The sequence below is a fragment of the Anas platyrhynchos genome, chromosome 1, assembly GCF_047663525.1.
Source record: "Anas platyrhynchos isolate ZD024472 breed Pekin duck chromosome 1, IASCAAS_PekinDuck_T2T, whole genome shotgun sequence".
Classification (NCBI taxonomy): Eukaryota; Metazoa; Chordata; class Aves; order Anseriformes; family Anatidae; genus Anas; species Anas platyrhynchos.
This window is the reverse complement of record NC_092587.1, coordinates 198,301,930-198,316,477: the sequence shown is the minus strand read 5'-3', so window position 1 is coordinate 198,316,477 and position 14,548 is coordinate 198,301,930. Positions and strand designations below refer to the sequence as shown.

Genomic DNA, 14,548 nt, shown 5'->3' with positions numbered 1-14,548 from the left:
AGACGAGATAAGGGATGGCCGGATGGCTGTGAGATCAACATGGGCCTCTCTCTGATCTTGATTAATACCAAGAGCTTAAAGCCTGACTTACTGACTGAAAAAGAAACGTGAAGTGTGTCTCATACATAAAAGAGCCTGGCACTCGGAACTGAGCCACTCTATCAGTGCTGCCTGACAAGAGGTTGCTAGAACTGAAATCTAGGCTCATGTCCTGATAAGAATCATAGAATCATTAAGGTTGGAAGAGACCTTCAAGATCATCTGGTCCAACCATCCCCATGCACCATGTCTAACCTTTCCTTGACCACCCCCAGGGATGGTTATTCCACCACTTCCCTGGGCAACCTGTTCCAATGCCTGACTGCTCTTTCTGAGAAGAAACATCTCCTCATTTCTAACCTAAAAAGAAGAGACCATGGTTGCCCACTTTATGCAAAACTAGACCAGCTTAATTGCCTCCTTTGGCTTGACAGTTTGTGCTCCTCTCTCCTCCTAGACAGAGCTTATACTTGCTGTGCTACCCCAGGGGCAGCCCTAGTGTATGCTGCTTTCTGAGGTATTAATGTCTTGAGGAAGTACAGTTGAGATGCTGATCTAACAGCTTTCCTGCTTCTTCAAACCTTGTTTGGGCAAGAGCCAGAACAGCAATGAGTGTTGCTAGATTTCTGCCCTCCTCAGAGACCAAGAAATATAGTTTTTGTTTATGTCTTATATGAAATATAAAGGAAGACATGCTAGGCAACTCCTTTTCCCCTCCCAATTTCTTCCACATGTTTAGGAGCACAATATTGTCCATTGTCTCCTTTGTTATAACTGCAATTCACATCTTTCTTTTCTTTTTTTCAGCAGGACTTACTAACAAAACACCAACAAAAGATGCTGGGTCCATTGACAGGTTCTGTGACAAAAAACAGTTTCAGGGGTCCCCCAATGAAAGCCCAGGGCCAAAAATTAAATTGCTAATGTGCAGGTAGGTGTATAGGTTTGAATGAATGAAGCAGTTCTCTTTTGTTCATAGACTTAAGGAGGAAGTCACTGTTGTCAACAACCATGATTTGTTAGCACTTTATTTTCGCTCTGAAGAGCCTGGTGCTTGGATTTCTGTAACTATGGTAATTGCAAAACTATTTTTTCAACTATTATAATCCATTATTTTTAAAACTATGATAAAACTAGATATAAGGCCAGAAGGGATCATTGTAACTCTCTCTTGCATAATGAATCAAAGAACATCACTAATAATTTCTGCATCAAATTACTATAACTTCTGTTCAAGCTGTTTTAAAAAAAACATCCTTTGAGACATCTGGTGACAGATAATTCCCCACAGTCTCACATTGCTGCTCAGTAGTAGGCAGGTATATATTAATTAAATCAACAGGCTTTATCAAGAACCGTGCTCATGCTCCCAAATAGCAAAATGAAAACCAGCTGCAATGTTCTGTCTTATACCATTCACTTTGAACAAAGTAATGATTTCACCTCATAAATATTTTGAAAGGTTTAGGAATCTTTTATTTTCAGCCAGCCCTTTCCCCTTCTCAACTGGGAGCATTGCAGTGTTTTGCATAAAACAGTTCATGACTGCTAATGAGCCACAGCTATGCTATGATAAACAGAGCTAAGTTGAACTTGAATTGTAGATTGCTTGGTGCTTAAAAGAGAATATATATGCACACAGAGCTTCAATTTTGCATGTATGTTCCTGCAGAAAACCCCCAGAAGACATGGGGTTTTGCCCACATCCCTCTACATCTGAAATATTTGTACTTGTTTCTTCAATTTCAGGTGAAGTCTAGGCTCTGCTTAAGTTAGCAGCAAAATCCCCCTTGACTTTAAGGGGACCCGTTCAATCCACATTGCCAGTACTTGAACTCAAGGCCTTTGGAAACAGAACAAAAGTTTCTTTATTTTGCACTAGAAGTTACTGGGGCATTGTACTGGTGCTATAAACAAATACAGCCTCTGTCTCAAGGAATTTATGACCCACATTTGAGTTTAATGTGACATTTTAAATATTTCAAGATACTGAGTTGGCCTTGCTTGATATTATGTGGATATATCCACACAAGTCTTTGTAGGATCAGAGCCCAAAAATGCAGTGTACAGAATGAATTACTGTACTCTTTCCTTCTATCTTATTTATGGTTTAACCAAAATCCAGAGCCAATACTTGTGTTTTTATTGACATGATTAGCCCTATCACATGATTGTTGTTTTTATAAAAAGCTACCAGCCTTTACTCTACTGCCATTGTTGTTCTTGCCATTTGGTAAAAATTCCAAATGACAGGAAAATGCCCTTTTCCTATACTGAATGCTTTATTGTCATGCAGCTCAACCCAGCACTAGATTGCAAACTCTACAGGATAACTTACCACTGCACCATTGCAAGTAATATTAAAAAAAAAAAAAAAAAAAAGATAAAGGAAAGAAAAAACACAAAGCATTAAAATCATCCCAAAACATTTCTCTCTATAAACAACTTGAGTTTCTTTTAAATGACACTGCAAATTACTTAATCAAGAATCTCTTTTTTAGCTAGTAATCAAAATGCTCTGAGTTACCCAAGAATCACCTTTTCTGAGGACTCAGTGCTGCTGGCGAGATAGCTTCATTTTTAAATAAATCTTGGAGCACTTAAAAAACAGTAATTTTCATGCTTAATGTACAACAGTACACAAAGCACTGAAGTGCTTGTGTGGGCAAATGGCTCCTTCGCTTGGCACCTTCCCATTTGATTTCAGGAATGTGGGCAGGCCACGTGTTTTTGCAGTGGAAAACAGGATGGATGTTATTTTAGATGAAAGAACCAATTGCACAAAACTGAAAGGACTGTAGATGACCTGATTTCTATTTCTGTCCTCATCCCCAGGAGAGCTGGTCCTGGGTGACACTGGTAACACACATCAGTTGTTGCCTCGCCTCAGTTTCCCTTCTGTAACAATAGAGAACATCTTTTGTAAAGTGCTTCAAAGAAAGACTTTTATAGAAAAAGACTCCATTAAAGTTCTTCCCCTCTTTTTAAAATTATAAGCCTCTTTGCCTTTACAATGAAGACCAAGTGACAAATGCATAGGTCATGATTCTTCCCCTTGCTGAATGTCAAGGAAGACTTTGCCTTTGCTTCTAATGTGAACTGAACTGGGTTTCTGTGCCATGATCCTGCTAGCTACTCCTGTGCATGCTTAAATCTGGGCTACAGAGGGAATCTCCATGGATGTGATACATTTGTGCATCGTAGCTTCCAGGAGCTGCATGCCAGAACCCACTGCTTTTTCTGGTTAGACACAAATTAATTTTCTCTCTAAAACACTCTTAAGACAGTTACAAATAAGATACAAGATTTATTCCTGGGCTATTATTTATGAAATATCATAAGCTTCTTGGCTTGGCTCTCAAGCTGTAGTAAATTGGCATGGATCCATCATAGATCCATTATCATTAAAATGAGTAGCAATTGGGGACCAGATGGCACAACAGTTAAGGGCACTAACTTTCTGCCGCCTATTTGTCTAGACTACTCCATGACGAGAATTGAATAACATGATTTGGCTCTGTTTGAGCTAAAAATTTCAGCAGCTTTTCAAAGATGACCTTCAAAATATATATTTAAGCAGACATATATATAGAAACAAGGATCCTGGATTTTCTGGGCTTTGTGACATGAAAATGACCAGCACTTTGCTACACACACACAAAGTCTATTTTAATTTACCAAGACTAGATGCCAAAGAAAGGTTTGGAAGCTTATGAAAGATGGAAAGCAAATGTATTTGGAAGATTCTATTACACCTGCTACATTCTAAGTTCATTTTTTTCTCCAAAGTTCAACACCTTGTCATTCCATTTAAATATAAATAATAAGATAATATGAAACTTATATAGTCTCTCTGACTACAAAGAAGTGCTGCTATTTCTGTATACAAACATTAAGGAAATAGTTACCAAAATACTTTCTTAATTCCTCTCCATGTTGAGAGAGAGAGAGAATCTACAAGGTTTAAAAAGAGAACACAAGTTATTAGAGACCTTTTAAGTAAATCCTGCCCTGTAATAAAGTTTTATCTATTTAATATGTCTGACAGAAAGATATGTTTTTAAATGATCTCTAACCATTTTAATGGAGGTGTCATTTCAGATGGTATAGAACTCCTTTACTTAGCAGAAAATGATAGAATTAAATAACAGAGATTGGAAACTAAAGCTAAGGAAATTCATTCTATACATATATCAAATAATTAACAATTGAAAAAAGCAGATCTAAAGGTTTGCAAATTTTCCATTTGCAAACCTTTTTCCATTTCCATTTCCATTTTCCAGTTTTTAATGTCTCAATTTAAGGATTGGATGTATTTCTAAATTTATGCTCTGGTTGAACCAGAAGCTTGCTGCAGGGATTATAGGGTAATGCTCTATGGTTTATGTTAAGAAGGGAACTCAAATTAGCTAGAATGTAACAGTTCCGTCTGTTCTTAAAATCTGTGAATCATCCGAGAACTTTTCCACCAAGCCCACAGAAGATAAGAATGAAGACTGCAAATATTTCTCAGGGAAAAAAAAAAAAAAGGCAAATAATCCCTCTAAAAAAACACACACATACTTGAGGATTTCAGTAGTATCTTGAAAGTATAAAGTGCAGCTGCACCCTCAAGTTTCTTGCATACTGAGAAATTTGCATTAGAGCTGTAACGCCAACAGGGTTTCTGGCCCATTCTTCACAATCACAGTCACAGAATCACAGAGTGGTTTGGGTTGGAAGGGACCTTGACGGTCATCCAGTTCAAACGCCCCCTGCCATGGGCAGGGATGCCCAGGACCCAGGCCCAGGTTGTCCAGAGCCTCACCCAACTTTGCCTTGAACACCTCCAGGGATGGGGCATCCACAACCTCTCTGGGCAACAAGCAGAGTTTCGTGTAGAGTCGGCCTCTCTCCTGCTTTTTTAACCTACCAAACTAATTCCTCACTCTCACACTTAACATTTCCCTTACCATTCTGTCTCTTTTTGTCCAGTTTGACATACCAGGCCCATCTGCAGGGTAGTGGTCAAGGCCACCATGTGATCTCCCCTGGAGCTCAGAGAGGAAATCACCCTGGTTCCAGTCAGCGATTTAGGCCCATACTGCTGGCACTAAACTCACTGCCACATGCAGGACCCTACAGACCTATTAATGACCATAACAACGTTGTCTTTGGCAGGATCATCAGCATGTGTCAGCACTTCAGCAGTTCTGGCATTTTATGAGTAAATTCACATGACAAATGGTATGAACCTCATGGCCTAAGCAGGCAACCAAGAAAAGCATAAGCTTGATACCAACTTTTAAAATGTTTTAAAGAGATTTAGGAGCCCTAATGCTCAGTGTCAAAGCAACTGGTCAGGAATGAAGACTCATTGCAACAAGTTGAATTTGCTTACAGCTCTGATTGTGTTAGTGTAATCCACCTCAGGCTCATAGAGGTGAGGGAACAAAGGAACAAGCTGCAAGCATGTCTGCAATTTGGTTCAAAGGCCGAGACTCTTCTCAGGCGGGTACTATTCATGAGCCCCTGCTGGCTTGGCTGCCCACAGCTGAAGGTTTATTCTTAATTTCAGGAATGCGAATCCTCACAGATGTGGTGATGGTTTCAATTTAGTTAGGAGATCAATTTTGTCCTCCAACATTTCTCTCTGTGGATAGGGCAGTTTCCTGATGAGGTGGGCGAGGGGTCAAGTGATGTCTGATTTTGTCCTCTGACATTCACTTGAGGTATGGAAAAGACTTGCCTGGATTAGACTGGTCCCCCTAGCTCAATAACCTGTGACTACATGAAGTGCAGGATGTTACAGTAAGAAATGCTACTGTAGGCATTTATGGGAGAACATACTTTCCTATCCTTTCCCCAATAATTTGAATTCCCCCCAATACAGTTACACAGTTCCATCGTCATGTGAATGAAGCACAAGGCGATACTGAGCTCCTTCTGCTCTGCAAGCTCATAAAAAAAAGTGAGAGGAAGCATACTGCTGGCCAGGCTGACTGCTGGACGAGGTGATCTTGGAGGTCTTTTCCAACCTGAATGATACTATGATGCTATACAGATGTACTGGTGTAGTGCTGCATCTAAGCCCATAGGCTGGTGCTCATGATGACACGCTACTTGAGACATATACTGATAAGTCACGGAAGCACTGTGATGTGCCCAGTGGCTTTACAAGCTTGAAGCTTAGTAAGCTCAGGCTTCTCCATAACCTGCCCTATGTATCAAAGCACATACTTGCTCTTTGGTTAAGCCATGACCAGCAAAATAATCTCAGGCAAACACAAACCATCAAAAGATCTGGGATTTCTTCCCACATCAACAAGGATTGCAAAGAGTATTTCTTTGACACATTTACCCAGCATATCCAGAACAATATGCATGCATATTCTAGGAAACTACTTCCAGCCATTCCAATGAATAGACATTTTCTCTGAGAACAAACATGGACCCTAAACTACCCTGCTGTTCCATGGGAAGGCAATCAGGTCTTAATATAGCAAATGTACAAGAACATAATTCAGCCCAGAAAGTCAAGGTTTCTACTTCTTTCAAAAACTGATGGATTACAGTTTACTCATTTTGCCTGTAACTTTTATTACTAAAACTCTGAATATCTTGAGAGATGCTGAACATCTATCTTTCTTTCCCATGTCCTTTCTTTAGGAATATATTTCCCAAATATGTACAAACTTTTGCCCTTTCTACCTACCAAGCTCTGCTAAGCTATTCAGTTAGGTCATTATTACAATTTCCCTTTTATTTTTAACCTTCCATATTCTTAGGAAGTCCTTAAGGATTACAAGATCCAGCTTGTGCCCCACAACAAGGCCTTATTAAAATGACCTTGCTCCTTATGTAGTACAAATGACTATTGCTCAGCTGAAGCCAATGAAGGAACACTGATTTATGACATCAGTCTGTTCATTATCTTGATTTCTGTTGACTGACCTTTTAATGAAAATGAGCATACAGAGGGAAAAAAATGAAATGGGAGTAAGACAACATATATTATGAAGATGAACAGTTTTTCTACCTTGCTGAACACAAAGATTTCGCTTACAAGAGAACCCCTGGGGAAATTAGGACACGTCAATAGTCTCCAACCAGCCTGTAAATAAACTATAATAAACGATGAATTTCTGTAGCAAGCAAGCAAATCTGCACCAATTAATGATAATATAAATAGAAATCTATTGCTTATATATTGCTTATATGCAAACTTTTCTTTCAGTTAGATGCCAAAGTATGGCTGATTTTCTTTATTAAGGGTATCACAATCTGGCCAAATAATGTGGCTGAAAACAGGCATCACTTTGTGACACAAAGCCACCATAACTTCAAACAGCTCCATACCACAATATTGGTTGTATGATCTTGAAGGAGCTGGAACATCCCATGATCAGATGGCAACAGACACTCATTCACCCATAGATCTAACAATACTACTATACTCCATACTAGCCAACAATGCTAGCAATAAATTGTATGCAAAAATTTAAAGTCAGACACCTTAGGAATGATTTATACAGATGAGTAGAATAAACCAGTTTCTCAGACCAGTCTGACAGCATCCATACCATACGTGAAAACAGCTAAGCCAAGCAAAGCATTTTACAACTGTGGAAAAATAACTGTTTCATGCTCCAAAGGGTGAGGGACCAAGGTAGTAAATGGAAGTCGTAGCAAAACAAGCAGAGCAGTCTATCAACTTAAGGTATCTCTGAGAGTGACATATATTAGACCTGAATGGTATTCCAGAAAAAGAATGACAATAGATAATGCAAGCACTAAAACCAGGGGGATAAAATCCTGTCTCCCTTGAAGTCAGTGGAAGAGTTTCACCGTCTTCAGAATCAGGATTCACCCTTGAGTGCTTTTATCCTCAAATATTTACAGTGAAGAGGTAACTGGCTTTCAGCACTCAGCTCCTTTATTTGCTGCATGCTTTTAAAAGAAAAAAGAAGTTATAGGATTTTAGGAGCTATATTTAACAAATAACTCCACTGGCCTTTCATGCATTTCAGGAATCAGTTAACAATAATGATTAAAATAAACAATTTCACTGATTTTCATTGTTGTTGCTGAATTGTCTCCAAACATTTCTTTTACTCCCTCTTTTCCTCCCATACTATCTTCCTTCCTTCACTCAGTCTGGCCAAAGTTACTGCGAAGAGACTCTCTTCTTCATTTCCCTTCCCTGCCTCTTTCCAAGACTTAGTTGAAAGTCACTGTTTCTTTTAACCATCCCTGGAAGTCTTTAAAAGACGTTTAGATGTAGAGCTTAGGGATATGGTTTAGTGGGGACTGTTAGTGTTAGGTCAGAGGTTGGACTCGATGATCTTGAGGTCTCTTCCAACCTAGAAATTCTGTGATTCTGTAACCAATACAACAACAAGCAGCATCTCTTGTTTCATTCAGGCATGTGAATTTCGAAAAAGAATAAATTTAGTCCACGATACTCATTACGATTACACCATCTAAGACCTCCTAAACACACAACACCGTTCTTTTGGTTTACTTGCATGTTTATCCTTAAAAGTGGCAGGAAAAAAAAAAAAGTTTTTAAGTGTTCGTAGGCTTTCAGAGAAGAGACTGTTAAAATCCAAGGGAATCTGTCACCATAAATGATGGAATCCCACAAGACAAGAGAGGGGATTAGCCTGACAAAACATCTGCCTATGTCAACACACAGTGTCAAGTGAAACAAAGCTCCACCAGGCTCTGATCCAGGCAGCTAAATGTCTGCACTCTGCCACCACCTCCCCCCGACAGCTGGGCACGCTTGCAAAGTATGTCTGCTTCTTCCTGACACTGCTGAAAGACTGCAGAGCTCAGCGTAAGCGTGGTTCCTTGACAGCTCTGCCTTAGGACCTCACAGCAAAAGCATGCACAGAGCTACAAATTCCTTTGCTGCAAATAGATAAAGATTTTATTTCTCCCAAGAAGGCAATCTTACTTACTTGGGATAGCGCCTCTGCTGAAAGATGGGCAGAATCTCTGTGTCTTGATTTGAATGTAGAAGCAGTAAATCCCGAAATCTTTCTGTCAGGACAAAGAAGAAAACAAAACAAAAACAAACCCAGGCTGTGACTCTGCAGTACATGTTTATGCTACCAGTAAGCAAGCAGTAGTATCCGTGAATTCTCTCGTGCAGCACTGGTTAGCAAAGAGCCAAGCTACATTTACAACAAAGAAATCTATATATATTCATACACACAAAACTAAAACTAGAAATTACTCTTTCTTGTAAACCCTTTTACTAGTATTTCAAAATTTCATTTTTTAAAAATCTAGTATTGAATTAAAGTATGGCTTATAAATTTCTGAGGCCTGTGTATAAGTTTTCTGGGTATCAGGGACAGGAAAAAACCTTCCCTGTCTTGAAGAATTTAGTCTAAACAGAGTGAGGAATAACTAAAAATTCATCAGGCACTCAAAAATCACAGTAGTCTAAATGAAGATAAATTAATTAATTAAAATTAAATCACAATATAAGTCCTTAGGTAACTGATTCATGGATATTTCCAAGGAGGGCTGAAAGACTGGATCACTTTTTGTTCACAACTATGAATTTCAAAAACTGCACTGTAGGGTCATCTGTAATAGATAAGCTTTTTGTAACGTAGCTTCTCTGACCAGTGGGTTCAGGGGCAGCTGTTTTGTGCAACATGCAATGTGTAAGTGCGATCTGTAGGAGTTTCTATCAGAATCAATTTCTCAATTTCTGGAATATGGGAACCTGGTCAAAATTATCTCAATATCTAGACTTATGGATAGAAGGGAATTTCCTATTCAGGTCAAATCTCCTCAGCTTGCCCCTCAGCTCTCCATAGCATGGGACGCGCTCTGCTTCCTTCCATCATCTGCAACTTGTATTTAACCGGACATCTAGCAGCACGGAGAAACCCTGGACCCTGATGATACCCTTCCCACCTTTGCATCTCCTACTTTTCCTGCAATACCATGTCACTGAGGCTTGAAGGCTTTAGCTGCAGGTTTTAAGCCTCACTCCTTTGCTGAGCCACTGTTTGTAGTCTGTGGTGTGTGTAGTAGCTGTACCATGGCTTTCTCTAAACTAGCCATCTCTTCCATGTATGTTTCTCATTCTGGGAACTGAATTGTAGAACAAATATAGTCCTTCCTTCCTCTGCATTCCTAGGTATCTCAAAATATCCTCTAAAAAGGGTTTACAGATAAGGAAATCAAGGGAAAGAGAATTAACAAAGCTAAATCTTCCAACACCAGAAAGGAATCATAACCACCTTCCCACTTCTTGCAGTTTAGTATAGTTTTCCTAACATCACTTTTTAATGTAATATTGTGTCACCATAACTGCATCAATTTGGATACAATTCTGTTATGTAGCCATTTAAATGAAAAAATAAAAAAACAACATACTTCATAAAATTATATTAATTTGAAGAATTTATTCTTCAAAGATTATTCTTCAAAGATATTTATTCTAATAAATTCAAAAGGTAAAGCATCTCTGACGGTCTGATCTTGTCTTTTATCAGCATGCTAAGATGTTTTGCAAATATCCCACAGAAAACTCCAGGATCCACCAGTGATGAAATGAGAATTAATACTTAGTATCTTCATCCCACATCTGTTCAAATTCAATTTTGAAAACGCCTGTACCTACAAAATTCTTACCACATCTTCAGAATCCAAGCTCTTAGCTTTCCCTGTACCTAACTGGGACAGAGACTGGATGTGATAGACAATGATAAATGCAATACTGTAAAGATGGAAATGAAATTCACTTGGTGCTTCTCAAAGAAGGGCCTGCTCATTGTCTAGACAAAAAGCTTGCCATTACAACTACTTTTTACCTGTTTTTGAACTTTTAGGAAAATGCAGAGATTTTTTTTTCCCCATTGTCTAGCATGTGGCAATGTGCTGCATGCAGGCATGCCCTGTCACCCTTACAGATTACACGTTATGATCTTCAAAAGACACAGGACAAGAACTGAAAGATTTCAGGAAGCTTTAACTACTGCAAAATATCTAACTGTGTATGTGTCAGAGAGAGCACTTTAACTTCCACCACTACCATCTCAGGAATCTTAGTGTATTTTTCATGCTTCCCAACACAAGTCAAGTTACTGGTGCCAGTCTAGGTACCCTTTATACATAGGCTTTCTATGAACAGCCTTTGAATATACCTGGTGGAGGAGGGAGAGGAAGTTTTCAATGGCAAACACTGAACTATAGGACTTCCCTCTATGACTTAAGGGTTTTGACCTCCAGAACATGGTGCAAGTAACCACAATTAAGGATTTGTTTAATACAATGTCTTCTGGGTGTCTGATTTATGCATTTTTCAGGGCACATAGCCAGGTGCTATAGCAGTGGAAAGCACTGGGAGACACCACATTACATTTAAGTGTGTGAAACCATTTTGGCAGATGTTGCAAAGGGCTTACAACTCTTCAGGAGAGACAAAATACATCTCGCCAAGGGTGCAGACGTGTCCCATGCTGTTGCCTGCCTGAGACAGACAGGACCCAGGCTGAGAGCCATAGTCTACCTCCAATCTTTGTTCCCTGACTTTTTTTCCTATGCTGCTGCCCCTTCTCCGTGATCCAGGCCAGACAGATTCATTCCACTATTCAATTCAACAAGCTGCGATCTTGAAAATATTTTGAATAGTAATGTGACAGGGCTGGCCAGAACTGGAGTTAAGGCAGCCAAGGCATCTGAAACTGGCCTAAACAGCTCCCCTACTGGATCATGTTCTAGTTAAAGTCAACTGCTGTTTTGCTGTGTGTTTTTTTTTCTTCACTATGGCAAATTTCCCAGGCAGATGTGTTTTCTTTCCACCATATGACTTTACTCGTTTTTCCACAGCAACATTTATACTATATGGTAGCATTCCACCTCATCTCACATACATCCTACAACTTCCTCCTGTACATGTATCCTACATGTCCTGTAAATGCTCTTCAGAGAAACATCACACTGAACAGAAGCTTTTAGGATTAATTTATCCCGCAGGATCCTGATGTACACGATTCTCCCTTCAGGTCTATGATATTCCCATAGGAATATCATATCCCATTCCTAGGAAGCCTGTCCCAGCATCTGCCCACCCTCACGGCATAGGAATTTTCCCTCACACCCAGGCTGACCCTCCCCTGGTGCAGCTCCATTCCGTCCCCATATGTCCAGCCATCAGTCCCAGGGAGCAGAGAGCAGCACCTCCCTTGGCGCTTCTCTCCTCAGGGGGCTGCCAGGCACAGTGAGGCCTCCTCACAGCCTCCTCCTCTCCTGACTGGGCACCCCAAGGCTCCTCAGCCTCTCCTTACAGCATATGCCTTCCTGGCCTTTTACCAGATTTGTTGGCCTCCGCTGGAGGCTTTCAAGTAACTTAAAGACGATCTTTTCTTTTAATCCATACTATAAGAGATGAACAATCTGAAAATTGATTAAACTAAGAAAAGCATTTTTAGACTACTTTTATTTCCAATCACTATTTGATCAAGAGACATAAACCAAGTCCCAGACAGTCTTATCGTTACTCAGATTATTTTAGAGAGACATGCTGCATTTCCTGTTCTTATTTATTATCCTTTCCATAATTTAGGATGTTGAAACATCTCCCATAATTGAGTGTTTTCTTTCACTTCCTACAGTTTAGTACATAAAATTATTTTTTTTTTCCTTGCTAGGTGTTGGTCTGGTTTGTTAACAAAACATGAATAAGATTTACTCAACCGTGTTTTTAAAAACTTTTGAAAATCTGCAATCACCTTATCTTTCTCTCATTCAGTGGATGTATTTTGCATTAGTTTGTCTGTATTAGTGTCCTAATTATTATTATTACTATTATCAATAATAATTGATTTTTTTGCCACTTTGCTCAGTGTGACACTGTAGATGTCACTCTCACCAAGTCCTCCGTATGTCTGCCCACAGGTCAATATTCTCATCAAGAATGCTGAACATGAAGAATGGTTTCACAGTCCCGTCTTATGCCCAGACTTGTCTTGTCAACATACTGAGTGTCTCCACTTCTTTCTAGCTTTCATTTTAGGTCTACAGTTTCTTCTAGATCTTTGCTTGGCAAGAAGTCCTCAGTTAATTTTATGCCACCTCACTGGGATCGTATATGTTTAGCTGAACGTGTAGCATAGTTAACTGTGATGACTAGGACTGGATGTAGTAAAACAATCCTATGCCCTGTGAAGGTTGTAGACTATCAAGGAGGAGAGAAAGTTTGTCATGAAGAGCTTAAGAAATTTAATCTGTCCTCTGATACACATCTCTTCTTCCTCTCTCACATAATTCTTCTTCACTTTTTCACTCTTTGTTCCTCCTTTCCCACCTGAGCTCAAAATATTCACAAGTCAACTCTTGAATCTCAGAATAAACGCGTCCTAATATTACAGAATTACGGAATTGTAGGGGTTGGAAGGGACCTCGAGATCATCGTGTCCAAACCCCTGGCAAAGCAGGTTCCCTAGAGCAGGTTGCCCAGGTAGGTGTACAGATGGGAAATATCTTTATAAAATATGTTCTGACATAACAGTTTACCAACTTCCAAGGATAGAAGAATGCATTTCATGTGAAATTTTCCCTTTGAAATATTTATATGTATGCCAATGTTATTCTTAGGTAAGAATGGGTGTTATGTTTAGTATGGAGAGCAAACAATAACGTCAGAAAAATGTGAGCAATAATGGGTGCATGGTCTGAAATCCACTCAAACTGGCTATGAAATTAAGTTTCCTTTTTTTCTAGCATACACTGTTAGAGAGGTGGAAAGAGAGATGAAGGGAAATGTTATGATATTTTAGTATCATAAAGAAATATCAAAGAAAAATAATTTGTATGGAAGGTCCCTGTGAATTAAAACACATTACTATTGTAGACATAGATATCAGACATTACATTCTGTAGACATAGATACTGTCTCACAGGGAGCAGTGGCCTTGTTTTTCCAAGATGTCATGCCTCTGAAGCTCTAATTCCTTTCACACTTGCAAGATGATGCCAAAATAACTTGCCAAGTAATGCTCTCTGCAATTGTATCAGGTTTGGCTTTAAAAGTCAGGTCTTGCACATCTTGTTTCCTTGCTCCTTTTCTTGTTAAAAAAATACCTCACAGAAAAAAAAATAGCAAAGTCACTCCACTGAGTGCCAAGGGTCTTGAAAAATCAAATTCCTGCTCTTTAGGAGTTTGACAGGTCTTTAAGTATGGGGTCATAGCAGTACATAAATGAAGTCTGAGATATTACTATCTGTTTATCCCGAACACTTTTCACCCAGCAGCTTTAGACCACTCTGATACTCTAATAAAAAACGTTGAATTCCATATAATTAACTCAATTAGGAACACTGAAAAACTGACAGTAATTGCTTTTTTATGGGATAAGGATTTTTAATATTGGTTTTATGCATTATTCTTTAAAATCAAAGTTAATAAGAACAAACAGAAATGTGATTAGAAAGCAATACAGGAATGGAAGAACAAAATAACCTCATAAATTATAAAGAACAGAACATTGTGATCTAGAAG

At 39.1% G+C, this 14,548-nt stretch overlaps 1 protein-coding gene across 6 annotated transcripts in view; it reads right to left on the bottom strand.

The window, feature by feature from the left end:
• The window catches only part of NOX4 (NADPH oxidase 4), a 121,415-nt gene that overhangs the window by 40,771 nt on the left and 66,096 nt on the right, over positions 1–14,548 (bottom strand). For all 6 annotated transcript variants that reach the window (XM_027467239.3, XM_027467225.3, XM_027467234.3 and 3 more), the window contains one exon: positions 8,985–9,066. In XM_027467239.3, the coding sequence (XP_027323040.3) occupies positions 8,985–9,066 (82 nt within the window). The remainder of the gene's footprint in view (positions 1–8,984; positions 9,067–14,548) is intronic.